The 26,892-nt window shown below is 44.8% G+C and overlaps 1 protein-coding gene across 1 annotated transcript in view; it reads right to left on the reverse strand.

The window, feature by feature from the left end:
- Positions 1-26,892, reverse strand: part of wnt9a (wingless-type MMTV integration site family, member 9A) — a 94,704-nt gene that overhangs the window by 65,340 nt on the left and 2,472 nt on the right. The window contains exon 2 of the mRNA XM_068031474.1: positions 829-1,088. Within this exon, the coding sequence (XP_067887575.1) occupies positions 829-1,088 (260 nt within the window). The remainder of the gene's footprint in view (positions 1-828; positions 1,089-26,892) is intronic.

A 26,892-nucleotide genomic window follows, 5' to 3' on the forward strand; every position in this document is an offset into this window, starting at 1 on the left:
GGCAGCATTGATCGCAGTGAGTGGTTGATCGAAGGGTTGGAGGAAGGGAGTCGATTGGGTGTGTTGCCAAAAGGTTGGAGCCCTGAGGGCAGGGAAGGTCGGAGGGACCCTGGCAGGGGAGTTGGAGGGAGAGTGTGAATTGAAGGCGGTGGGGAGGACTTGGGTGGGGGAGGGGGTAAATTGGGGCCTGCTGGTGGAGGAGGGGGCGTTCAGGTTTGGAGGCCTTGTGGTGGGATCAGAGGCCTCAGGGGAGAGGGGGGGGTGCGAAATGGTTGTCGGTGGGTGTGTGGGGTGGTGCCCGATCACGGAGGTTTCTCAGGCAGGCAACTGGAGCCAGGAGATAGGTATAAAGCACTTGCCTCCTGAATCCACTAACTTCTCATCTGGAGGAAGCTGCTGAGTTTCCTGAGCATCAGGAAACCCAGCCAAACAAAGTTGAAGTTGAAAAGTAGAATGATAATGAGACTCACAGCCTCGTTGTCTATTTAAAGTTGCAGCCCACCTCCTTGGTCACTTATCCACCTTCCGGCTCCAGTTAAAGTTGGAACTGGGTGGGTTGGGAAACGGATTTCTGAGAGCCAACCAACCAACTCAACCATGCTCTTTTTTAATGTTAAAATTCAGCTGTCCATTTCCCAACATTTTCCATTTTATTCTGTGGTATTCAAACAGACAGCTAGAGTAGGTCGAGGCATGAACGAACATTGAGGTGACACCATCTCTTCTTCTACCTTATCGCTCAAAAATATACTTAATATACAGCAATTACCCAGCAGAAGAGATACAGGACATCAAGAACTTCACAGTACAGGAAGAGCCACAACTGACCTCTCCTCAAAAGGCTTGTCCTGTAGCGTCCCTCCAGGGTGCAGTTCCACCTCTCAAATCTGAACTGGTACTGACACTCGAGGGCGCTCATACTGATTGCTTCCATTAGGGTTTCTGCCACTCCAGGGTCCCGCCTGCACATCCGCCGCTGTTTCCGTTCCAGCTTCAGACGATCACAGACCTTGAAGTGGGCCTTCCCGTGAGTCTGTTCTGTTTCTTGGGTCAGAGGCAAGATGGTGAGTGGTTCATTACCAGTTAAACTGTGAAAGAAAGGGGAGGGAGAAAAAAACATGAGTGTTGAAACTTGAGGAAAGGAAGGTTTTCCTTTGATAAAAAGAATGTGTGCATTTTCCATTTCCCTGCCAACCTGCCCATGTTCCCCCACCACATACAACATGAAGTACTGAAAGTCAGGTAGAGCATGGGCTAGATACAGAGTAAAGCTCCCTTTATGCTCTCCCATCAAAACACTTCTAGGTTAGGTTTAGCATGGGTTAGATACAGATTAAAGCACCTTCTACATTGCATCAAACATTCCCAGGACGGGTATGAACATAAGGAACAGGAGTAGGCTAATCAGCACCTCGAGCGTGCTCTGCTATTCAATTAGATTGTGGCTAGTCTGTACTTCAACTCCATTTACCAACCTTTAGCAGTGATAGTTTGCCTCAGTCGGTAGTGCTCTAGCCTCAGTCAACAGGCTGGAGATTCCAGCTGCACTCTAGAACATACGGCTACAATCTATACTGATGCTCTGGTACAGTACTGGTATAGTGTCCCATTGTTGAAAATGCTGCTCTTTGGGTAAAACATTAAAGTAAGCTTCTATCCATTTGTTCAGTTGGGTACCTGCTATTTTACGTTGGCGTTACAGTTGCCACAACACTATCTGAAAAAGAATAGGGAGCTGCCCTGACCAACATCTCAGTTTGATGCCACTAGATAGAAATCGTCATTCATCATTTGCTGTTTTTGGGATATTGCCATGTGTAAAACGGTTGCTGCTTTTTCCTGCATAACAGTGACTGCACCTCAAATGCATTTCATTGATTCTGAACTGCTGTGAGATATCCAATTAGGTACCATGGAAATTGCAAACTCTTTCTCACTGCTTTGTTATCTATCAACTCTGTACAGCTCCTCAATGTTAGCCAAAAGCTTCAGCTGGAGAACCAGTTGGCTCCAGACAACTCTTGTGAACTTGGTACCAAGAAGCTAGCAGTTACATCAACTTTCTCCAAGTGAAACATGAACCCGATCTGAACAGAATTATGAAGTCAAGACAGAGTTCTGTGGCCAGCACATTGAGAAATAATTTGCAGTTAGTTATCCTGAAAACCAACTCCCCTGATGATTGTTAGTGGGACTTTGCTGTACCAAAATGGATGCCAATTTTGCTTATATGTTAACAGTAATGGCACTTCAAAAAGTATTGTCTGTCTGTGAAGTGTTTTGGAGATCTTTGTGAAAGGTGCAATAAGACATAATATAAATGCCAGGCCTCCTTTTTTGATTGTTATGGGCCATTGCACATTACATGGAAAACAGATCGCTGTAATCTAGTTGAGTGGCAATATTTCATCTGGTTGGAAAGGGAGGGGGTGGGTGGGCAGTGTAGGCGAACCATTTTACACAGGAGGGGGTCATTATGTTGACTAATACATTCATACAATACTACCTTGTGGGCTGCAGAATGGGAGTGGACTAAAGTTGGAGCAGGCTGTAAAATTGAAATAATTGGTGTTGCTGAGCCTTCTGTCAACACCGAGGGGTTGAATTTCCACCAGGGGTTTCAGTGGTGTAAACACCATTTCTTCGAGGTTTCCATGAACTTCCAATTAACTTAAGTCATTCGACCGGGAGAGTCCTCGTTGAAGTTAATTGTGCATGGTTAAGCTATTACAGCAGCCATATAAGTTTGGGTTGGAGGATTTGAAGAGCGGATAAAGATAAATAGAAGGTGGCCTAGCCTCAACTCATTATCTGCCCAATGGTTCGAAGCCATTTCTCCACCTGAGACCAACAGACGAGGAAAGACCCAGACTGTATCTCCAGTCTGTGCTTCATTTGCTAGTCTTAGCAGGAGCATATGCTACAATGGTTCTCTGTCTATTGGGGGGGGGGGGGGGGGGGGGGGGGAGGGGAGGAAAGGGGAGAATTGTTCAGCGTTCCTGCTGCTGAAGACTATCCAATGACCATTGCTAGAGGGTGTGGATGCCAGGTTATGGCATGATTGGTCTTTGCTTAGACTTCCTTCATAATTGAATAGCCAGCTGACATTGATTGTCAAGCACACTCATGAGTAATGGTCCGTGGGAGAGTTACCAGCATGAAAACTGTACCTCAGTAAATGGAATTGACGCCTTTGTGATTAGAAAAATTGGACTAAAGCCCCCACTGAAAGCAATGGAAACAGACCGACAGGAGTATGGAGGGACAGCTGGTTTGAGAAGTCATTGTGCTGCCTGACTGCAGACAACGATAATCTGCACCAACTTAAACCTTTCAACAAGCACCTTTCACCTTTCAAAATCTCCAAGAGCGAGTCCCATTCCAGACACTTGAGCACATAATCCAGGTTGACACTGCAGCACAGTACTGCAGGACTGTTGCACTATTGGAGCAGCTGTCTTTTGGATGTTACACTGAAGCCCCATCAGCCCTCTCAGGTGGGTGTAAAAGAGCAGTGGAATTCTCCCTTGTGTCCTGGCCAATATTTATCCCTCAATCAACTTCACCAAAACAGATTATCTGGTCATTATCTCATTGCTGTTTATGGGACCTTGCTGTGGGCAAATTGGCTGCTGTGTTTCATAAATTACAATAGTGGCTTCACGCCAAAATATTTCATTGGCTGTAAAACTATTTCAGATGTTCTGAGATTCAATTTTGTCTTCTCTTTCCAATCGACCTTCCTCGTTTATGAAAATATTTTCAATAATGCTACCCAAATACCATGGAAAATCTTTGAATGAAAAAAATCAGGGCAAGCTTGGAATCTCATTCATTGCCCATATGAAAGTATTAACACTGCATCAGCAAGGTAGGACACACAAACGTTTCATTTGTAAGCTGAGGGAGGTAGTGCTAGGGAATGGATCACTATTCATTTCAGATACCAATATTGACACCAAGCTCTCTTACATTTGGCATTGCATGGTTAGATGCAAAGAAAGCCCTCGCCAATTCTATCCCAACAGCATACCCCATACCCAATTTCAGAAAATCACCCCCAACACACCATCTTACTCTTCCATTTTCCACCCATTCTGTGATTTCCCTGGGTGAGATTGCCAGATACATTGGACCACAGATACAATGGCCCTAAGCCTGGATCGACCAGCACCCTTATCGACAGCAGAAGGAAGAGATCTTTGTCCAATTATCACAAAAGGTTATTATGCAGGTTCAGCAAGTGATAAGGCAAATGGAATGATGGCACTATTGCAAGGGAATCGAGTATGAAGATAGGGAAGTTTTACTGCAGCTTGGTGAACTGCATCTGGAAGACTGTGTACAGTTTTGGTCTCCTTATTTGAAAGAGGATATAATTACATGAGAAGCAGTTCAGAGAAGGTTCACTCAAATAATTCCAGGGATGAAGGGCTTATGAAGAAAGGTTGAACAGGTTGGGCATGTACTCATTGGAGTTTAGAAAAATAAGAGGTGATCTTATTGAAATATACAAAATCCTGAGGGAGCTTGATGGACTGGATATTGGGAGGATGTTTCCTCTTTTTGTTTAGTCGTCCGTGGGATGTGGGCGTCGCTGGCTAGGCCAGCATTTATTGCCCATCCCTAATTGCAGTGAAGGAATGGCGATATAGTTCCAAGTCAGGATGGTGTGTGGCTTGGAGGGGAACTTGCATGTGGTGTTCCCATACATCTGCTACCCTTATCCTTCTAGATGGTAGAGGTTGCAGATTTGGAAGGTGCTGTCTAAGGAGCCTTGATGCGTTGCTGCAGTGCATCTTGTAGATGGCACACACTGCTGGCATTATGCGTTGGTGGTGGATGGGGTGCCAATCAAGCGGGCTGCTTTGTCCTGGATGGTGTCGAGCTTCTAGTGTTGTTGGAGCTGCACCCAACCAGGCAAGTGGAGAGTATTCCATCACACTCCTGACTTGTGCCTTGTAGATGGTGGACAGGCTTTGGGGAGTCAGGAGGTGAGTTACTGGCCACAGGATTCCTAGCCTCTGAACTGCTCTTTTAGCCATGGTATTTGTATGGCTACTCCAGTTAAATTTCTGGTCAATGGTAACCCCCAGGATGTTGACAGTGGGGGCTTCAGCAATTGTACTGCTATGGAGTGTCAAGGGGAGATGGTTAGATTCTCTCCTGTTGGAGACTGTCTTTTGGGGGACACCATTTACAAAGAAGAGGTCTCCCTTTTAAGACAGAGATGAGATTTTGTTTTTCTCACAGGGTCGTTCGTCTGTGGAATTCTCTTCCTCAGAAAGCAGTGAAGGCTGGGTCATTGAATTTATTCAAGGCTGAGTTACATAGATTTTTGATTGACATGAGAGTCAAGGGTTATTGGAGGGGCAGACAGGAAAGTGGAGTTGAGACTTCAACCAGATCAGCCATGGTCTTATGGAATGGCTAAGCAGCCTCGAAGGGCCGAATGGCCTACTCCTGCTCCTAAATTCTATGTTCCTGTGGGTTGGGTTGGAACACATGTTCCAAAAGAAGATGATTATCTAACTAATCTCATCACCCAGTTCTAGTCCTTAATGTTACATTTCCTGTTGCCTCCCTTGTTGCCTTTGGAAAAGACTGTAGTTAAACCAATGGTTTAAATTACAAACTCTTTAAATCAAATATATAAACAAATATCTTGCTTGAGGATAATGCTGAGGGTTGCTGCCTCACAGAGTGTTGGGATGCTGGCCTGTGCCTCTGAATCCCAACAAGATGAGCCGTTGATTTGAAACATGCTGCTCTGAGCAGTTGCCAAGTGGAATCCACAAGAACAGCTTCGGTTTCTATGGCATGGCCTCACTTGCTGAAAGATGTCTCAAAGCGTTTACCGAGCAGAGCACTAAAAGTAGACACTGAGGATGGGGAGGAAGGAAGACCAAGAAATGAATTATAGGGGCAGAGCCAGTTCAAATACTTCTACACGCAAATTGTAGTGGAAATCTGGAACACTACCCTCAAAAGCTGTTGAAACTAGGTCAATTAAAAATTTCAAACCGGAGTTTGATAGATTTTTTTTAGGCAAGGATATTGAGACATGTGGAACCAAGGTGGTAGATTGAGTTAATGTACAGATCCAATTGAATGGTGGAACAGGCTCATGAGTAATTCATCTTGGGCACCAGTGCACATTGGCAGCCCATTAAAGCCATGGAAAAGAAAATCAGACAGAGTGCAAATTGGGCTACCAAAGCACTATCACTTGTTTTATCAATTGTCTTTTTCTTTTCTTCCCTCTTTCTCTTTCAGTGATGACCACAGAAGGCCTTTGTCCTCTCAATCACCCATACTCTTAGGCTGCATTCAAACATATGAATTCAGAGCTGGAGTAGGCCACTCAGCAGCTTTTGATCTCAGGCAGGTGTAGAGTGTGATGCACAGTTGTCAGACTCAAAGTTACAGTGCCACTGCAAATCACCATTGGTAGCAAACTTATCTCGGAGTCAGAAGCTTGTCCTTCTGAGACTTGATCACTTAATCCAGGCTGACTCTTCAGTGCAGGTACTGAGGGAGCACTGCACTATCAGGGGGGTTGTTGAATTGCCTGTTCAGGTCAATGCTAAAGATCCCATGACATTATTTGAAAAAAAACAAGAGAGTTCTACCCGATGTCCTGGCCAACATTCCTCCAACAGCAAACACCATCAGAAACAGATTAACTAACTGCTCTTCTCATGATTGTTTGAGGGATCTTGATGTGCACAAAATGGCTTCCAGGTGTGTCCCAGAGAGTAACAAAAAGTGCATGAATGGGTATTTTCACCTTATCTACCTGGTTTCCACTGTAGTTACAATAGACTATTATGAGAATTCCCCACCCCCCACCCTGTCCCATACCCACTGTCACTTTTGTTTCTCAAGGTTTTGCACAGAATTGTACTCGTGGGCAGCTAATGTCAGGAACTCACAGGTGGGAGCTTGTGCGGCTTTGCACTGGGCCTAAAGTTATACTGCAGTGGGTGCAAACCTGAATCGCTGCAATACAGCCTCTCCGCTGAAGGCTTGACCAATCATGTGCCAGTACACTTGAAAGCCACATGAGGATTGGACCCCATATTAATGCTACCACTTTTTGGTCAATTTACGCACAATATGACTTTAATACAGAAGCATCAGCACAACTGCACCCCAAATTTCATGTAGGTATGACTGCTGTAGCAATGGCATAAATCTCTCGTACAATCAGCATATTCAGTTGATTGAAACATCCCACTTTTTGGGATATTTCAGCCTCAAAAATAAAGGACTGAATATCATTGGTAAAACCTGGATTTCCAAATTGTGATATTCTCTCATTTAAAAAAAAATTTGTATTTAATTTAATGCTCTGAGATCTTTCAGTTTTATTTATTGTTTTAAGATTACTCCTTAAAACATTAAAATGATGAGCTCTGGGGAAAGTGATATCACATCAAATCAGTTTAGCTTTGTCTACATTGCCTCAATACCCCTTAGCCCCACCAACCTCAGGAGCCCTGTGCCCCAAACCTATATACGAGCATGTATCTCCACTTCCTGCACCAGATATTTACAGCCTTTCTTACAGAGCTAGATTACTAAAGATACAAAGATAGAACGTGGAGAGATAGGAGAGAAAGACAAGAAAGAAGCACAGCCAGAGACACACACAGCAAAGAAGATAGAGAGTTCAAGCGGCACAGGAAGATGGAAAGGCATACAGAGATAGAGAGAAAAAAAGAGAATGAGGAGAAAGAGATAAAGAGGAGATCAGAGCAAGTGACAAATATAGCAAGGAAGATAAAGTTCAAGAAACAGGGAGCTGGAGAGACATGCAGAGATAGATGTGTGATAAAATGCAAGAGAACCAGAGAGCAAGGGAGGGAGAGAGAGAGAGAGAGAGAGAGAGAGAGAGATCCCTATATCCCATCTGTATCATAAAAATTTGAACCAAGGTCAAGGAGAGGAATGAACACTGTTTTAACCCACACTGATTTTCCATCTCATTAGTCTGGGCTGAATTTGGACTCAGATCAATGAGGTGAAAGGGCAGCATTCTAACATACACGACCTTCCAGACTCCATCAGAGAGCGGAGTCCCAGAGATACTCTAACCTAGCCCATTTCCTTTCAGAATAAGCATTGATGACATCATTACCGTATGACATTATTGGCTTAGTTGAAGGCAATAGACCATTTTTGACAGCTCTCCTCATTGCTGGTTGGCACCGTCCCATCTCATTTTATTTTTATAAGGAAGCATTATAGCTACAGCTGCTTTGCTGAAGCATTTTTCTAATCCCTGGTTTCACTTAACTATTGGTGCTCTCTCGATGGAGAAATTATCCCACGCATGGTATGATGTAGAGTGCTCCATGGCATCATGCATCTAATAAAGACACATTCAAGCACTTGACCAGGTCAAGGCCCTAGGACCTGGGCCAAGAAATTAAAATAGGCTAAACTGCTGCTGCAAAAGGCATTAGGCAGACTTCACGTGGAGCACTTGTGCAGTTGGCATCACCTGATTATGGGCAGGAATACTACTGCCCTTGAAGGGAGCAGCCAAGATGATTCCAGGTATCAGTTGTGAGGAAATGTCTCACTAATTTGATTGAGTTTTTTGAGGAAGTGATGAAGATGATTGATGAAGGAAGGGCAGTGGATGTTATCTATATGGACTTCAGTAAAGCCTTTGACAAGGTCCCTCATGGCAGACTGATACAAAAGGTGAAGTCACATGGGATCAGAGGGGAGCTGGCAAGATGGATACAGAACTGGCGCGGTCATAGAAGACAGAGGGTATCAGTGGAAGGGTGCTTTTCTGAATGGAGGGATATGACGAGTGGTGTTCCGCAGGGATCAGTGCTGGGACCTTTGCTGTTTGTAGTATATATAAATGATTTGGAGAAAAATGTAGCTGGTCTGATTAGTAAGTTTGCTGACGACACAAAGGTTGGTGGAGTTGCGGACAGTGATGAGGATTGTCAGAGGATACAGCAGGATATAGATCGGTTGGAGACTTGGGCGGAGAAATGGCAGATGGAGTTTAATCCAGACAAATGTGAGGTAATGCATTTTGGAAGGTCTAATGCAGGTGGGAAGTATACAGTAAATGGCAGAACCCTTAGGAGTATTGATAGGCAGAGAGATCTGGGCGTACAGGTCCACAGGTCACTGAAAGTGGCAACGCAGGTGGATAAGGTAGTCAAAAAGGCATACGGCATGCTTGCCTTCATCGGTCGGGGCATAGAGTATAAAAATTGGCAAGTCATGCTGCAGCTGTACAGAACTTTAGTTAGGCCACACTTAGAATATTGTGTGCAATTCTGGTCGCCACACTACCAGAAGGACGTGGAGGCTTTGGAGAGGGTACAGAAGAGGTTTACCAGGATGTTGCCTGGTCTGGAGGGCATTAGCTATGAGGAGAGATTGGATAAACTCGGATTGTTTTCACTGGAACGATGGAGATGGAGGGCCGACATGATAGAGGTTTACAAAGTTATAAGCGGCATGGACAGAGTGGATAGTCAGAAGCTTTTTCCCAGGGTGGAAGAGTCAGTTACTAGGGGACATAGGTTTAAGGTGAGAGGGGCAAAGTCTAGAGGGGATGTGCGAGGCAAGTTCTTTACACAGAGGGTGGTGAGTGCCTGGAACTTATTGCCGGGGGAGGTGGTGGAAGCAGTTACCATAGAGACGTTTAAGAGGCATCTTGACAAATACATGAATAGGATGGGAATAGAAGGATATGGACCCCAGAAGTGCAGAAGGTTTTAGTTTAGGCAGGCATCAAGATCAGCGCAGGCTTGGAGGGCCGAATGGCCTGTTCCTGTGCTGTGCTGTACTGTTCTTTGTTCTTTGTAAATTGACTTTGCCTGGTTGCAGAAAAGGGACTTTGAGGTGACCTGACTGATTGTCTAGCAATTCCCTCCAGTTTGCCCCTTTGTTGTTGCTGTAACTCTGCTGGTAGCGGGAAGTTAAACCCCAATTTCCACTGCACCTCCAGTGATATTAGCGGAGTAGGAGCAACAAGGAGATTCCCAAACTCTGGAGACAAACCTATAGACAAAGACACATTGGGACAGAGAGAAATATATTGAGACAGACAAAGACATTGACAGTGAGAATGACAAACATATGTAGAGAGCCAGAGTGAAACAATGAGACAAACATACTGACAGTAGCACACTGAAACACAAAAAGACACATCAATAGAGAAAGACAGACAGACATGGGGACAGAAAGAGAGGCAGAGAGACAGACAGTGCTCCACTCCCTCCTGCCTTGGAGGAATAAAGGATCCTGCAGTCACCTGGACTGGATTCCCAATTACGATCATTGAGAGTTACAAAAATACACTTTACACAACAATTAAGAAAACTGGAGCAGTTTGTATGTGGTCAGGGGATGTGACAAGTAACCTCCAACACCCTTGCCAGGCATTAATTTTACTTTGAAAGGCATGAGTTGTGCAGCACCCTCTTGTGATCAGCCTGAGTACTGCACCACACATTTTAAAAAGCAACACTGCACACAAATCAAAAAAATGGGCTCGTCCATCTAACCAATATACAGCTTCTCAGCCGATAATATTACAGATGCTTTGTACATGTACAGGAGCTGACAGTGAGACACACTGAGGGTTTAAACACAGTAATCACGAGTGAAGGGTTCTAAAATGTCTATTTCCAGATAAAGGCAGCTTCCCAAATTTCCTCAGACTAATTCCTCCAGGATCATTTTTCTGGATCCTGAACTTCTAATTCATTCTAAAGGCCTGTGTTTATTGCCAATCCCTACTTATCCCAAGAGATAGTGGTGGGCCGCTTTCTTGAACCACATTTCTGTGGGTTTGGAGTTACATATCAAACAGACTGAATAATGATGGCTCTAAAGCACATTAGTGAACCAGTTGCTTTTTAAAAAAATGACAGTCAGATAGCTTCATGATCACTTTTACCGATGCAAGCTTTTTACTTCCAGATTTTTTTTTGCACTGAATTCAAATTCTTATTTAGCTAGAATTGAAGTTATGTTCTCTAGCATTAGTCCAATCATCTGAATTACTAGTCCAGTAACAAACAGTACACAAGACTGACCCTGACCTTTGCTCACATAAAACAAGAAGCATGGCTGCAGCTTTAGACTGACCCTGGAGGGGGAGAACTCTCCACGACTGTGAGCAAACACATCTTGAAAAAGGGCTTGCACAGATCTCACCAAACAAAGTGGGAGTGCACAAGTACAACACATCTTGAATGCACAGTGTAATGGAGCGAAGGGTGGGGTGGAGGGTAAAGACTGCCACCTCTGCTGGGCCAAGCCTGAAACAGAAAGAATTTGCACTTATTTAGTGCCTTTCACAACATCAGGATATCTCAAAGCATCTTATAACCAATAAAGTGTCGTCACTGATGTAAGAAATACAGCACCCAATTTGCACACAGTAAGCTTCCACAAACTGCAGTGAAATAATGATATGATAACTGCTTTAGTGATAAATATGGGCCAGGACACCAGGGAGAACTTCTTTGCTCTTTTTCAAATAGTGTCATGGAATGTTTTATGTCCACCTGAGAGCAGGTTTAAAATTTCATCTGAAAGATGGCATCGGCAGCAGTGCAGCACTTCCTCAGTATTACACTGAATTGTTAGCCTGGATTATTTGCTCAGGTTGCTGGAATGGTGCTTGAAGCCACATGCTTCTACTGTAGAGGCAAGAGTACTACCACTGAGCCAAGTGCTGGCAGTTTGAAAGAACCATTGCCAGTTTATCAATAAACTTAAAATGTCTTACTGCTCATAATAGCTAAGTGACCATTGAGAGGTAGGATAGGGTTTTCTACTAATTGTTCCACCCACTTAAACTATGCCAGCATGAGGAAACAATGGACAGGTAATGTGTTCCCACTAAAGGCCTTTAGACCCAACAAACTGAACCATCCACTGACCCGATTTGTCATCCGAGTATTCAGTCCCTTCTCTCTCCAGAATGAGGTATAAATGGAAGCAAAAGAGGCCTCCTTATAGCCTAAAGGGTTAACACACTGCCCGGGGTAATTTTGAACCATGCCTGGGTTGACAATTGGCTACCATTAGTGCCAGCTCCCCTTGGACTATAGCAAGGAAAATAAGTTAGGGTTTTCACTTCTAATCACTAAGCAGTGAGCCCTCCTGGGGAGGAGTATTTCTGTGGACAGGATTGGGCTCAGCAGTAATCTCCACGCCTCCACATTTGAATGCCCTGCCAACACTAACTAGGCCACAGGATGAAGCTTGGCACTTGGCTAACATATGAAAGGGTATTTGAATATTTGAATTGTATGCCTGCCACAGCCATCGCAAAGGTTGGGGTGGTGGGGGGAGGGGGGGTGGTAGAAAGTGGAGCAAACTGGCCTAAAAAAAAATTAGATTTGCTATTTATGTTAAACACTATTTCAAGGGGATCATTCTTTGATGTAGAGTCACACCTGTAACTATATACTTCTACCATTTGGTTGAGTGTCAAATCCCCATACCTACACTTACAGCATTATTAATGTAATCTGGGGGAGATTCTCTCTATCCTGACTTACCGTAAGCAATGCCACAGAAGATGTATTAATAAAGAGAAATCATCCAAATACCACTCACCTACCTTCTGGCAGCTGAGGACCTCATGGGATTGGCCAAGGCCTACCAGCAGGTTTACTACCCACAATTGCTGCCAGTAAAGGTAAGTGGTGTAAGGAGATATTGGCTTTGAAATTGCCTTATCCAAAGTTGGGCAATAGAGAAGGGCCCTGGCAGATGTTGACTGAATTGGTCTCAGTCAGGGCAGAGATGGGGCCTTGAAGTGGGCTCGTGCAATTTCCATTCTTGATCGGCATCCAGTGACCCCTCCTGGGTACTACAAGTGTGTGGGCAACTGGTGAGAACTGGATCGGAAATGACTTTGATGCCTCTGCCCCCCCCCCCACCACCACCGCCCCCCAGCGTTTTGGATCCCTGACATCCATGGGACTAAGTCAGCACGTTTAAAAAAGGAAAAGGGAAGTATAAGTTTTTGCTTGTGTCAATGACAGTTGACATTATATACACTCTAGCTCACCTTACCCAAGTGTCAACTGTGGCTTAGTTGGCAGCACTCTTGCCTCTGAGTCTCAAAGTTACAGGTTTAAGTCCCATTCCTGGGCTTGAGCATAAAAATCAAGGCTGACACTCCAGTGCAGTATTGAGGGAGCGCTGCCCTGTCGGAGGTGCTGTCTTTTGGTTGAGACCTTAAACTAGGCCCCATCTGCTTGCTCAGGTGGATATAAAAGATCTCACGGCACAATCTCGAAGAACAGCAGCAGAGTTTTCCCCGATGTCCCGGCCAATATTTATCCCTCAAATCAACATCACACAAAAGAATTATCTGGTCATTCTGGGGTGGATTTTGTGGAGGAGGCGGAGCTCCCGACGCCAGACCGAAAAGGTAAGGGGAACCCAGCCTTGACCTTTTCGTGCCCCCTCCTCACCCACACCCCCTCCCCCGGAACAATCATCCAGTGTTTTGAAGCCTAAGTGCCTGGCGCCGCTATCTCCATCCATTTAAAGACGGAGATCCTGCCTCCAAGAGCTGTCGGCCAATCAAAGGGCCAGCAGCATCGGCAGCACCACCGGGAGTGGTGGCCACTGCCAGTACTGCAGAGGCCTCGGACTCAGTCCCAGCGCTGTAACCCCAGAACTCAGTTAACTGAGGCGGGGTTGCAGGGGCCAGTCTGGCAGGCCCCGGCAAAGGTTGGGGGAGGTTGGACGTGAAGTCCAGGGGGAGGGGGAGCTATGAAGTTGTAGGTTTTGTCAGCGGGGATCCACTGTAGGCCACAGTTTGCCCACGAGGGAGGGACATACCTCCAAAGCCCACAGGGAGGCCACTTCGTTGTACGAGCTGCCCTCCCCGTGTGGCACAGGCCACACCCCCGCCACTGGTTAGATGCCAGTAGTGGCGGAAAGAGGCCCTTAAATGGCCGCTAACCTCTATTGGTCTCTGGGCGGGAAGGCCGACGTTGGCCTATCCTGCCCCCGGCAAAAGTCGCTTGGCAAAGTAGCGGTGATGGACCCGCCGCCCCAGCCACCTGTCGCAATTCTTGGACCCCAACCCCACCACCGTCTCAGACCCCACCTCAGGGGGGCCCATAAAATCCAGCCCTGTTTGTGGGAGCTTGATGTGCGCATACTGGCAGCCGCATTTCCTACATTACAACAGTGACTACACTTCAAAAAGTATTTCATTGACTGAAAATGCTTTGAGATGTCTGTAATCATGAAAGGTGCTATATCAATGCAAATCTTTCTTTTTCTGGTTTCTTGGTCAATAGGTCAAAAAAGCAACAATGGCTGTGCCACTAAATGTCTTCCTCCAGTTTAAGTATGCAAGTCTGTCTAAGGCTGTACTTCATGGTTTTCTTGCCTTGTTGAACGCCCTTTTCTCAATATTCAGTGTAAATTCCGTATGAGCAGTTTTTAAAAAATACAAACTGCCGAGAGACTTATTCGGTGAACGATCTACATTTTGTATTACTGAGCCATACAGACCAAGAAAGCTACATTCCACCCACCCGCCACAAACATCTGCACCATGCTCCCTGATCTCACACAGGCATGCTAGTTGGAATGTTATAATTTTCCTCAGTCTCAGAGTTGCAGAAGTACACAGTTAACCTGGGAACTTGTGGACGAGGTACCACAGGACTAAGTGCCCATTCAACCTGCACCCCAGTACCTTCACAAAGCTGGAAAATAAATCAAAAGAGAAAATAGCATCATGGAAAAAAAAAATGAAGAGAAACAATTCTATTTTTAATGTCAAGCAGTTTACCAACCCCAATATGGCTAAGGTACAGAGTAACGCTCCCTCTACACTGCCCCAAACACTCCCAGATCAGATACAGCACAGGTTACATACAAAATAAAGCTTCATTTACAGTGTCCCATCAATAATTCCCTTGGCAGGTACAACCTAGATTAGGAACAGATAAAGCTCCCTTTACACTGTTCCATCAAAACCTCCCAGGTCAGACACAGCATGTGTTAAATATAAAGTAGAGTCCCTCTACACTGTCCCGTCAAAACCCCAGGTCAGCAACAGCATGGTTTAAATACAGACTAAGCTTCCCTCTACACTGTCCCATCAAATACTTCCTGGGCAGGTATATCATAGGTTAGATACTGTAAAGCTCCTTCTACATTGTTCCTTTAAGTATGCCTCCCACGCAGTATGAATGGTAATGACTGTTGCTGTCCCCAGCTGTAACTTTTACCCCTGTGTGTATAAAGTTCCCTTGCAATCCTCTCATGTGCAATACTGCTGCAATTTATGTGACAGCCTCATCTTGAGATAAACATGTTGCAATTGCTCTGGCACTAAGACATTTAAATGGCTATAATTTATTATGTGAAACCAAATGTAAATATGAAGAGAAAGCTCTGAGAATTGTTTGTTGAGATGATTCAAATGCAATCTTTGGCTACACTACATGACAGGAACAAATCCCAGCTTCCATACTGAGCAATTAGGAAATGAAGTCCTTTGAGATGTCTTCTACTAGCTGAGGTCAATGACACCAATAAGAAGGAAACCTGTGTTACATTCCTATCACTCGAGGAGTATTTGCAACCCATCCACACCTGCGCCCAATAACTCCCCTTCCCTCGAGAATGCCTCTTGCTTTAGATGCTTCCATGATCCTGGAAGCCATGCTGACAGGAGTATAACTCCAAACGCAATAGAGACAGGTCGAAAGTTAGCAGCCAGACCAAAGGGAGATCACCAGGTTCTTCTGGTAGTGGCTTAAGAGTTAGGTTAATGACTGGTGTATGTAAAAATGCCTTTTGTTACGTAAACAATCCAGAGATAGGGCAAGCCTCTTACAGACGGGCAAATATAAACCTAAAGAGAACTGCGAACTGCTGAATGTAAGGCAAGATGATAGTTCAAGGGAGTCAAATACCTTCCTTTGTGCAGACTGTAATGGAAGAGATTGATTGCCTCATGCGCCACTAGGCACAGAAGGCACAGTATTAAACTATCCACTAATTCAACACAACTGAGATTATACCCAAAGCCTTCTTACTCTATCATGCAGCTCCCCACACCTGGTACTGTACTTGGTGAGCCAGAGTCCTTTCACACCAAATAAGATGATAAATCAGCAGTAAGAAAAGTCTACAAGAGCCTTCTGAAGCCTCTGGTACACAAACTCTTTCCTTTTAAGGAAATAAACTTGCAGGGCTATGGGGATCAAGCAGGGGAGTGAGACTGACTAGATTGCTTAGTGGAGAATCGGCATGGATTCGATGGGCTGAACAGCCTCCTTATATGCCATAAATGACTATTAATGCATCCAGCCTCCCTCTGAAGGTCCATGTGCGTATTTTCCCCATAATCATTCCTGCCAGATTATTATAAACATCTAGTGCTGTTGAGCAAAGCAGCGTTTAAATATGATAGAGTAGTGAATATGATCCTGGACTGACAACCACACGTTGAAATCTCACCACAGTTGGTTGTTGAACTGAATTCAATAATTTCTGTCATTTATGGGCTGACACCAGAGGAAAAAGAAACTAACTATGAAAGCTTCCATATTGTTGTATAACCCCAACAGGTTCATTAACGTCCTTCGGTGAAAAGAACCTGCCACCCCTACCTGTTATGAACTAAATGTTACTCCAGTCACATGTTATGGCTCTTAATATCCTGTGAAGTGGCCCAATAGGCCACTTCGATATTAAAAAAAATGCTAACAGGTAAAGAAAGCCTATCACTATCTTTAGAGCCCAACTAGAGATGGACAATAGATGTGAAGACATCTAGAATAAATAGAAAAACTGCTTTACTATTCTTGTTCCTAACATCCTTGCTCACTCTGAAGTAATATTCTGGATTTATCTATTCCTTATAATACTCTCTTGTTACATCTGTTATTGTCATCTGTAGAGCTTCAAATGTCTTCAATCTTCCCTCATAGCCCATCCTCTGCAGTCAGTCTGATTGTCTTTCTCTAGACCCAGATCAATACCTATAACTTTTATTTTTGCAGAACAGAGCACAGTATTCCAGAGGGGGGAAATTTTCCAATTTCCTGCTCCCAGAAAGGTACCTAGATCATTGACAGTGAATATTGGAAATCCTTGTGTGTGCTGCGTCAGCAAAGTATAGACAGTGTATACCTGGATTTCTGATAATGAGGTCCCAGTGAGTGAGGATCCTTAATGGGAGGACAACGTCAGTCGAAATTGTGTGGTCTTCAGTACTCCAAGTTCCACAACAAGTCAGGAAAACGCCTAAATTGTAGGGTAATTTTATCAATATGAAGGGAAGTGAAGAATGGAAAATCAAGGAAGGACACCAGCTCACCTAGTTTGTGCCACTTCCTATTTAACTTACTGGAAAATTGACACTACCATCCCCCCCACCTCATGATTGGGTGGGCAGAGAGGTAATGGGGGGCATGGGGTGACAACTGATCTCTATGCTGGATTCTCCAATCTACAATTCCTCTCAAGACGGGGTGGGGGGGGGGGGCGGTGGGGGGGGTTGGTGCTGCTCAACAGCCTTGTAGTTCTTGGTGAATCTACCATTGTATGTCAACACTGAGGTTTGGCACCACTGGCTAAACTTCCAGTACAGGCAAGTGGGCTGAACAGAGACAGATGCCAATCTTGTTGACTGAGGTCAGTCAAATTGGCAGATTATGCCTGTGGCCAGTGTGCAGTGCATTCTGGGTAAATTGTTGTCTCCAGCTCTTCGCCACATGGGAGGCGAAGAATGTCCAGTTGTATAGTGTAGCTTAAAGAGATGAGGGAGGCAATTTTCAGAGCATATGTTGGTGGAGACCCATTGCTATTGCATCCTCAAAATTACTCCTATGTGGCAACTATGGTATGTGGTTCTCGTGGTTCTGGTACTACACAAATAAGGCAGAGTTTGTGGGTTCAAACTTGAGCATAGCAAGTTGGGATATTGAATTCAATAAATTTGAGGATTATGGGCTGGCTCACTAATATCCTTCAGGGAAAGGGATGCGTCACCACTATTTGGTCTGACCTACATGAGACTCCAGTCATATAGTTGGCTCTCAACGCCCTCAAAGCAACTAGATCTTGGCAATAAATGTGGCCTTGTCAACATTGTCCACATCCCGAGAGCAAATTTTTAAAAAAAAGCAAATCAGAGACTCCCAAAACAATCAGAGTCTACGGATGATGAACCCAAGTGGATGTATATCCAATGTGCAGCTCAGTGCTAGTGGGACTTCTCTTGGCTTTTTATTACTCTGCCCTGCGTACCCTCCATCCTGCCTGAAGACTCCACATACACAGTCTCCTATGCCAACCAATTCTTTACCAGGACCTTAAAATGATGGAGTGAAACTGGTCTTTGGGAGTTGCTTAAAACAGACAATAAAATGAAAATTGGATGGGCTGTCAATTTGCCCATGTCTATTTTGACCTATTGTCGAAGATTGCAGCCCCAGTTCTTCAGCCTGTGTTCCCCATGAGTGCAGCTCTACACTGCACACACTGAATAGCTGAATCACCCTTACATCTGGTTATTCAGCCCTAATGTTTCCCACATTGATGCTTTCACAGGCACTGGTCATCACCTGGTAACATAACCCAAATGGTCATTCTTTATAAATAAACCTAGACTGTCATGTATTTGTTGGGTATTTAATGGTGTGGGGACCATCAGATCTAAATTCCCTCACCCTTATTATCACCTCTGCGTCAGAAAGTTATGCATTCAAGTCCTGCTCCAGAGACTTAAGCACACAACTAGTCTGATATTCGAGTAGTGATGCACTGTCAGAGGTGCTGTCTTTTGGGTGAGACACTAAACTGAGGCCCTGTGTGTTCTCTCAGGTGGACATTAAAGATCCCACAGCACAATTTCATGAATAGCAGCAGGCTTTGTGGTGTTGAAAATTTGCTTTCCAGCAGGAATCAGTGATGAGAAGCAACAACCTTCACTGACTTTTTTTTTTCCTTCCCTACTCCAGGATTGCAATGGCCAACCACAGCAGCCCAACCACTAGTCCAGCACAGAACAAGGATTGACCCTGTATCCTCTTAGATCCACATGCATTAAGTGTCAATTGTCAGCTGTGGTTGAGTGGTAGCACTCTTGCTCCCGAGTCAAAAGGTTATGGGTTCAAGTTCCATTAGAAACATAGAATATAGGAGCAGAAGTCAGCCATTTGGCCCTTCGGGCCTGCTCCGCCATTCAAACAAGATCATGATTGATCATCTAATTCAGTACCCTGTTCCCGCTTTTTCCCTATATCCCTTGACTCCTTTGGCATTCTGAAGACTTGAGCAGAAAATTTAGTCTGATGTTCCATTACAGAAGGAGTGCTGCACTGTCGGAAGTGCAAAGGCCCTGTCTGTCCTCTCAGCTGGACATAAAAGATCTCAGGGCACTATTTGAATAAGGGGAGTTCTCCCTGGTGTTCTAGGCAATACTTATCCCTCTAACAACGTCACTAAAAAAAACATTATCTGGTCATTTATCTCATTGCTTTTTTGTGTGCGCAAATTGTTTGCTGTGTTTCCTACATTACAGCAGTTACTGCACGTCATTGCCTAGAAAGTTCTAGAGCATGAAATATGTAATTTAAATGTGAGTCTTTCTTTCTAAGAAGATTGGGGATTCAAGGCTCACTCAGGATCTGAGCTGACATTCCGGATGAGCGCTACATTGTTGTTGGAGGTGATATTCTTTAGAGCATTGGCAACATTGCCCTTTCTGATGGTTTACTAAAATCCCAGACCACCACATAAAGGAATGCAAAAAAGTCTCAGTGTCCTGGTCAATATTCTTCTCAGCCAATATTCTTCTCAGTCAATACAACACAAATAACTAATCATTAATCTCAATACTGTTTCTGGGTGGGTGGGGGCTTCATGCAATGTGCTAAATGGCTGTCACGTCTGACTAGATTACAATAGTTGGTTGCATCTCAGTGTACATCATTGTGAAGTGTTTTGAGACAAATGAGTGACCCGAAATACTGCTATATTAATGGAATGTCTTTTTTTTTAAATCGCCTGTAGAGTGTGTATACCGATTGAGTACTGGGAGTTAGTTCCAAGAAAAACGGTCTCTTTCAGCCACAGAAAAAAAAATCAAGACATTATTCTCTCTCCCCCACCCCAATCTTCTTCCACATGCATCTAATTTGCAGTAACTGAAGCTACCAGCCAAAAGCAGCAAGGCCTGGGTTTGAAAGTCAAGTCAGAAACACATTGGAATGATCTGCACAGTGCTGATAGAACTAACATCAGTCCCAGGCAGGCCAGGCTCACAGCCAGAAACTCATTGGCTCGCGTTCCCAGTAGAGCACAGGGTCAAGCCAACAGCACGCTAACAGGTGATTGTCGAGCCCCAGCATTGCGCATAGTGCAGCTTTCTATCCAAGTACAGTTTCAAAAAGTATTATATTATAACCCATTCCCCCCTCCCTTGTCGGTCAGACTCCACAAGAACACACACTTCATGGTCACTGAGTACAGGTGTTAAATGTATCAGTTCCCATTTCCCCCCCACCCCCCAACAACCCTCCGCCTACCATTTCCTCCTTCCTGAAGTTGTCGATTGCTGCTGGGGTTACAATCCCACAACAGCCTTTCAACCAAATGATTACTCTCGATTTGTGAAGGAGGTATTGAATGATTGCCAGTTGCTCGACTTGGGGAGGGTGGAGGTAGGGGATGTGGTGGGGTGGGGGGGTAGCTGTGTTCTGCTCTTAGAAACCGCCCAAAATATTTTGCATACCATTGTTTTATTTTGCAGGCAAACAGGTAGGTTATATTGCAAAATGTAATTTCCCACAAACAGCAATGAGTTGAGTAGCTAATTAATCGGTTTTCGATGGTATTGGTTGAGGTTGGCATGGTGGCCTGGGACATCAGGAAAACTCCTTGCTCTTCTCTTTAACATCCAACTGAACTAGCAGATAGGACCTCAGTTTAACATCTCAGCTGAGGAATGGCATCTCCAACAGTGCAGCACTCCCTCAGTACTGCACTGAAGAGCTGGCCTAGATTGGGTGCTCAACTTCTGGATTAGGCCTTGAACTCAAGTTTTCAGATCCAAAGAGAGGGTAATACCAACTAAGCTTCAAGATTGATGTCAGTAGGGCTCGACAAAGTATGGGGAAAATTACCTTGTATTTCTGCTCCTGACCTCTATCCAACAGGCCCTACTGAAAAGTAAACCTATGTGGAATTGGGTGGGGACAGGCTAGGATATTTGTCAGCTTGGCTTAATTGGTACTGCTGTCTCTGCTTGAGTCAGAAAATTTAAGTTCAAGGTCCAAAGATAATGGAACAGACTTGGGGCATGACTCATGACATTGCCAGAACTGGGCAGGGGATCTTTACCATTAGCTAAGATGGCCAAACACTCTTGCTCAACCATTATTATTTAGTGATCAGGATTAAAATGGGGACAGCAAAATAGAATCCATCTGAGATATCGACAGATGTTCCAAATTTTCTCCCTCGCGACACTACCAGATTAGAAGCGGTCATTCGCTTCAATACGATATTCCGTTTATCAAAGACAAACAAACATTCACGACAAAACAATGGCAAAACGCAGTTTGATGGCATGTGGCACCAGGGAAAGGAGTGTAGGAGATGTGTACCCAAGTGGGCGCACTCGGGAACCTGTCGAATGAGTGCCAGGTGCTTCCAGTAGGGAGGGGAAAGAAGAGGAAACTTGCAAATGGCCCAATGCACCGTCCTTGAGGTCAACCTTGCACACTTCTGCAAACTCGGTCAAATATGCCATTCCTTGGGAGCAGCAGGGGAGGTTATTATTTCCCGGTATTCTCAGATTAACAAGCTAAGAAACGGAAAGCAAAAAAAAAAAAAAAAACTTGAAACCGTCTTTATACCTTAGTTAAATTCTCCATCTCAGCCTCAGGAAGGTCCCAGTTTCAATTCCAAATCTGTCTCCTGTTCCAATCCCTCCATGGCCTTGTCCCTCCTATCTCTAATCTCCTCCAGCACTTTTAGAACTTTGCATTCATCTAATTCTGGCCTCTTGTGCATACCCCACTTCCTTCACCCAGCCAAACCTTCAGCTGTCTAGGCATCAATCTCTAGAATTTCCTCTCTAAAGATCTCTGTCTCTCCAGCTATCTCCCCTCCTTTAAGGCATTCCTTAAAACCTATCTCTTTGGCCAAGCTTTAGGTTACTGTCCAATATCTCCTCATGTGGCTGGATGTCTAATTCTATCTGATTAGACTTCTATGAAGCACCTTACGACAGTAAAGGCATTATATAAATGGTGGGTACTGTTGTCCCTGAGTTAATGTGCCCTACAATGGGATTAACACTGCTGAGTTAAGGAGATGAATCAGGCAGGGAGGGAGTCTTGCTCCAAGTCACTACCTTCCTAGAAAGTGCACGGAATTGTACAATACAGATGTTGGGCATGGAATTGGGAAGGGCTGGCAATGGTGCTAGTCTGTTGCTACTCACCGCCATTGGTCACACACTAAAAATGGACACTTGGATGAGATACTGGGGAAAGCAACACTGTACACTAACATGAGTCAACAAGGGAAGAGGGAAGTGGTGGGGGAGAAGAGAGCTACAAAAAAATTTAGTCAATCAACCAGTCCATAAAACAGCAACAGTGACAAACACGTCACATCATGTCAGGCTAAAATGGGTCTTTTAAAAAACAATTTCCTCCCCAATTACACACTGGCCCTACCCTGAACTTCAGTAAATGTTTCCTACACATGACTGTATCACAGTGAAGCCAGTTTATTCCAGCCCCATCTTTGCAGCAGTTGATTGGAAAGATTAGGGTGGTCCTTCTTAATCACCCAGCTTTTAAAATAAAATAGAACCGGGTATCAATGACAGCGTCCATGAAATTCATATCCTCCCTCCAGTCACAGAGACTGTTAGGCTGAGGAAGGGTAGATGGGGGGGATTGGCATGAGTACAAACTTCAGATTACTGCTGACTCCCCTGCTGCGCTGTTATAGGCACAGCCTCCCCTTTTCACAATTTCCTGTAGGTGCATCCTCCTGTGGAATCCTAGGATACTTCCCAAACAAATGAATTGGGAGTGGGGAAGCTAGGAATGGAAGGGGGTTGGTGGGGGGGCGTGGGCTGGTGGAAAGATTGTGGTGAGAGACAGCACCGAATATACTCCAGCTCCTCCAAAATCTGTAATTAGTCAGGGTGGAATGCGAAGCCATCTTTCAAATATCCTGCAGGAAATGATTTTTGAATTCTGTTGTAGGAAGGGAGCGTTGACCTGAACCTTTACACAGCATCAATGTTACTACAGCTGAAAACCAAAGCCACAACCCTAAATAGTGTGCAGGTTGTGAGAGTGTGTCTATGCGCGTGTCTCTGTGCATGCCGCTTTGTGTATGTATCTCTCTCTCTGCAAGTCACTGTGTTTGTGTGTGTGTGTGTGAGTGAGTGAGAGTGTGCCTAGGTGTGTGTGTTGCTGTGCGTGTGGTAAGTATGTCTTTCTCTTTGTGGGTATTTGCTCTATTTATTTGTGTTATAAAGATTTCCCTGGGATGGGAGCAGGAGTGCACCTTGGGTATTCCCTGCTGAGGGTTACCTTCAATTGCAGGGCATCCCACACCACCCTCCCCCTCAACCCATGACCTGCCACATTGTGGCTACAAGAGCAGGTCAGAGGCTGGGAATTTTGCAGCGAGTAACTCATCTCCTGAATTCCCAAATCATGTCTATAAAGGCACAAGTCAGGAGTGTGATGGAATACTCTCCACTTGCCTGGATGAATGCGGCTCCAATAACACTCAGGAAGCTCGACACCATCCAGGACAAGGCAGCTCATCCACAAACATTCACTCCCTCCATCACCAATGCGCAGTGGCAGCAGTATGTAACATATACAAGATGCACTGCAGCAACTCACCACGCCTCCTTTGACAGCACCTTCCAAACCCGTGAACTCTTCCACCGAGAAGGACAAGGGCAGCAGACACACAAGAACACCACCACCTCCAAACCATACACCATCCTGACTTGGAACCATATCGTCATTCCTTCATTGTTGCTGGGTCAAAATCTTGTAACTCCCTTCCTAATAGCACTGAGGGTGCACCTACCCCACATGGACTGCAGTGGCTCAAGAAGGCAGCTCACCACCATCTTCTCAAGGGAAATTAGGGATGGGCAATAAATGCTGGGCTCACCAGCGATGCCCATATCCCATGAAACAAATTAACAAAAAGGTCCTCAGCTACCACCTTCCACCTCACCCGCTGACTGGGGGTTTGGTTGGCAGTTGGGCCCGGCCTATTGAAAAATAGAGACCTGGGCCTTCTCTTCGGCAAGTAAAGGCATAACCGCGCTAAACACAACGGCATAATGCTATAACCAAAAATTATTCCTTTTTATTTTAACATAACGATAGCAGGAGATTCTAAGTTGCATCAGAAACCCTGAGGGAAGGAGCTTAGAGAGAAATATAAAAACTGTTTTTGCTGGCTCAGTGATGTCTGTTGGAACATGTGCTAAAATGTAGGGCAAGGACAAGAGCAGTGCGAGCTGCAATGACCAAGAACCCCCACCCCCATGGTTGAATAGACCCATTGTCAGGAATCTCATGTAAAGAATGGCCAGTTGGATAAGATGTACCTGAGCACTGATTTTTGGAGTGATGCTCCAGCACAAGTTGTAATCTCAGATGGAAATAAAAAAACATGAAAAGCAACATAACAGCAAGATTTCCTGTTGTTACACAATGAGCTTACTGAGTCCTAAAGATGAGAGAAAGTGATGAACTCAGTCATGCAAATGGTAAACCCACTGTCCAGGGTGGCAATGAGTGTACAGACAATGAAGGTCTGTTGGTCTGTGCTGTGATAGCTGATATCACCTGGGGTGGAGATGCAATTGTTCCTAGTGAAAGAAAAGAAAGAGTTGCATTTGTATAATACCTTTGCTGGCCTCCCAATGCACTGTACAGCCGATGAAGTACTTCTGATGTGTAGTCACTGTTATAATGCAGGGAACGCAGCAGCTAATGTATGGCCCAGCAAGTTCCCACAAAATGATCTGATCATCTGTTGTAGATGTTGGTTGAAAGATAAATATTGGCCAGGACACTAGAATTCCCCTGCTCTTTTAGTGCAATAGGATCTTTTACATCCATCTGACAGTGCAGACAGGGCCTCTGTTTAACATTTCATTTGGAAGAGAGCACCTCCGACAGGACTTCACTGGAGTGTCAGCCTGGATTTTGAACTCATGTCTCTGTTAGGACTTGAACCCACATCCTTCTGACTCAGAGGCAAGAGTAATGCCCTCTCAAGCAGCTGTTAAAAAAGTGTCCCATGACACAATTAAAAGAAGAGCAGGGGAGTTTTCCCGGGTGCAGAATTCACTCTTCAACCAACATTGCCAAAACCAATTATTTGGTCCTCATCATATTTCTGTTCGTGGGACCTTGTTTGCATAAATTGGTTGCTGTGTTTCCTAAATTGCAACAGTGACCAACATTCAAAAATACTTCATTGACTGAAAAGCACTTTGGGACATCCTAAGGTTGTGAAAGGCACTAATATCTTTCACATGAGACATTCATCGCCAACAGTGAGTAATACTGCATTCAGTTCTAAGGCTTGGCACTTGCATTCTACAAATGTTACTAATATCCATTTACATCTACGGAATATAGAATAGCCAGCAGAGGCTGAACAGCAGACCCCCTCTATCTGCCCTGAACAATGAGTGCTTGGATGAGCAAGGAATTGGCAACATCCACAATGGAAACCAAAGGGGGAAGAGTGGCAGAGTAACATTGTGGATTATGAGATGGGAAAAAAGGCGAACATCTTTCACAGAAATGGAATGGATCTGGAACCTGTAATATGAGAGAGAGAGCGAGAGAGAAGAGAGAGAGAGAGAGAGAGAGAGAAAGGGCAAAGTTTCTGTTGTATCCCTATTATATGAAGGGGGTGGGGGTTTAGATCTTTTACCATGTGTGGAACAGATTAATAAAGGGCTCCTGGCACAGAAGGGCATTAAACCTCAAGGGTCCTGCTGAGAGGAGGGGAGAGGTAGGCTCAGGGGTGGGGTGTGCAGACTTCATTCAATCCTTAGAACTCAGCTTCAGCACTTGGCTTGCTCATGGGCAATATAAATACTCAGCTACGGAGGGAGTGACAGATTCGCCCCATGTCAAAGTGAAGACCCATATTGCATGGACCATCCTGGGAGGAAGGGAGAACAATCACCCACTGCCTATGGTGCAGATTCATAACACTGAAGATTCCTACGATTAATCATTAAGGGAGGAAACCTTGAATATTTAAAGGGGAACTGCCCCATTCTAATTGAACAGAAGTCTCATTGAAGAACAGAATGAATATTCAGTCTGGTAAATTAATAACCACAGCAGGAAGATTTAAGTTGTCTATTTCTGGAGAAATTTATTTATTTAGAGATACAGCACTGAAACAGACCCTTCGGCCCACCGAGTCTGTGCCGACCAACAACCACCCATTTATACTTTCTTTCTTTCTTTTGGGCCTCCTTATCTCGAGAGACAATGGATACGCGCCTGGAGGTGGTCAGTGGTTTGTGAAGCAGCGCCTGGAGTGGCTATAAAGGCCAATTCTAGAGTGACAGGCTTTTCCACAGGTGCTGCAGAGAAATTTGTTTGTCGGGGCTGTTGCACAGTTGGCTCTCCCCTTGCGCCTCTGTCTTTTTTCCTGCCAACTACTAAGTCTCTTCGACTCGCCACATTTTAGCCCCGTCTTTATGGCTGCCCGCCTAACCCTACAGTAATCCCATATTCCCTACCACCTACCTACACTAGAGGCAATTTACAATGGCCAATTTACCCATCAACCTGCAAGTCTTTGGCT

Source organism: Heterodontus francisci, chromosome 5 (genome assembly GCF_036365525.1).
Source record: "Heterodontus francisci isolate sHetFra1 chromosome 5, sHetFra1.hap1, whole genome shotgun sequence".
NCBI classification, from domain to species: domain Eukaryota; kingdom Metazoa; phylum Chordata; class Chondrichthyes; order Heterodontiformes; family Heterodontidae; genus Heterodontus; species Heterodontus francisci.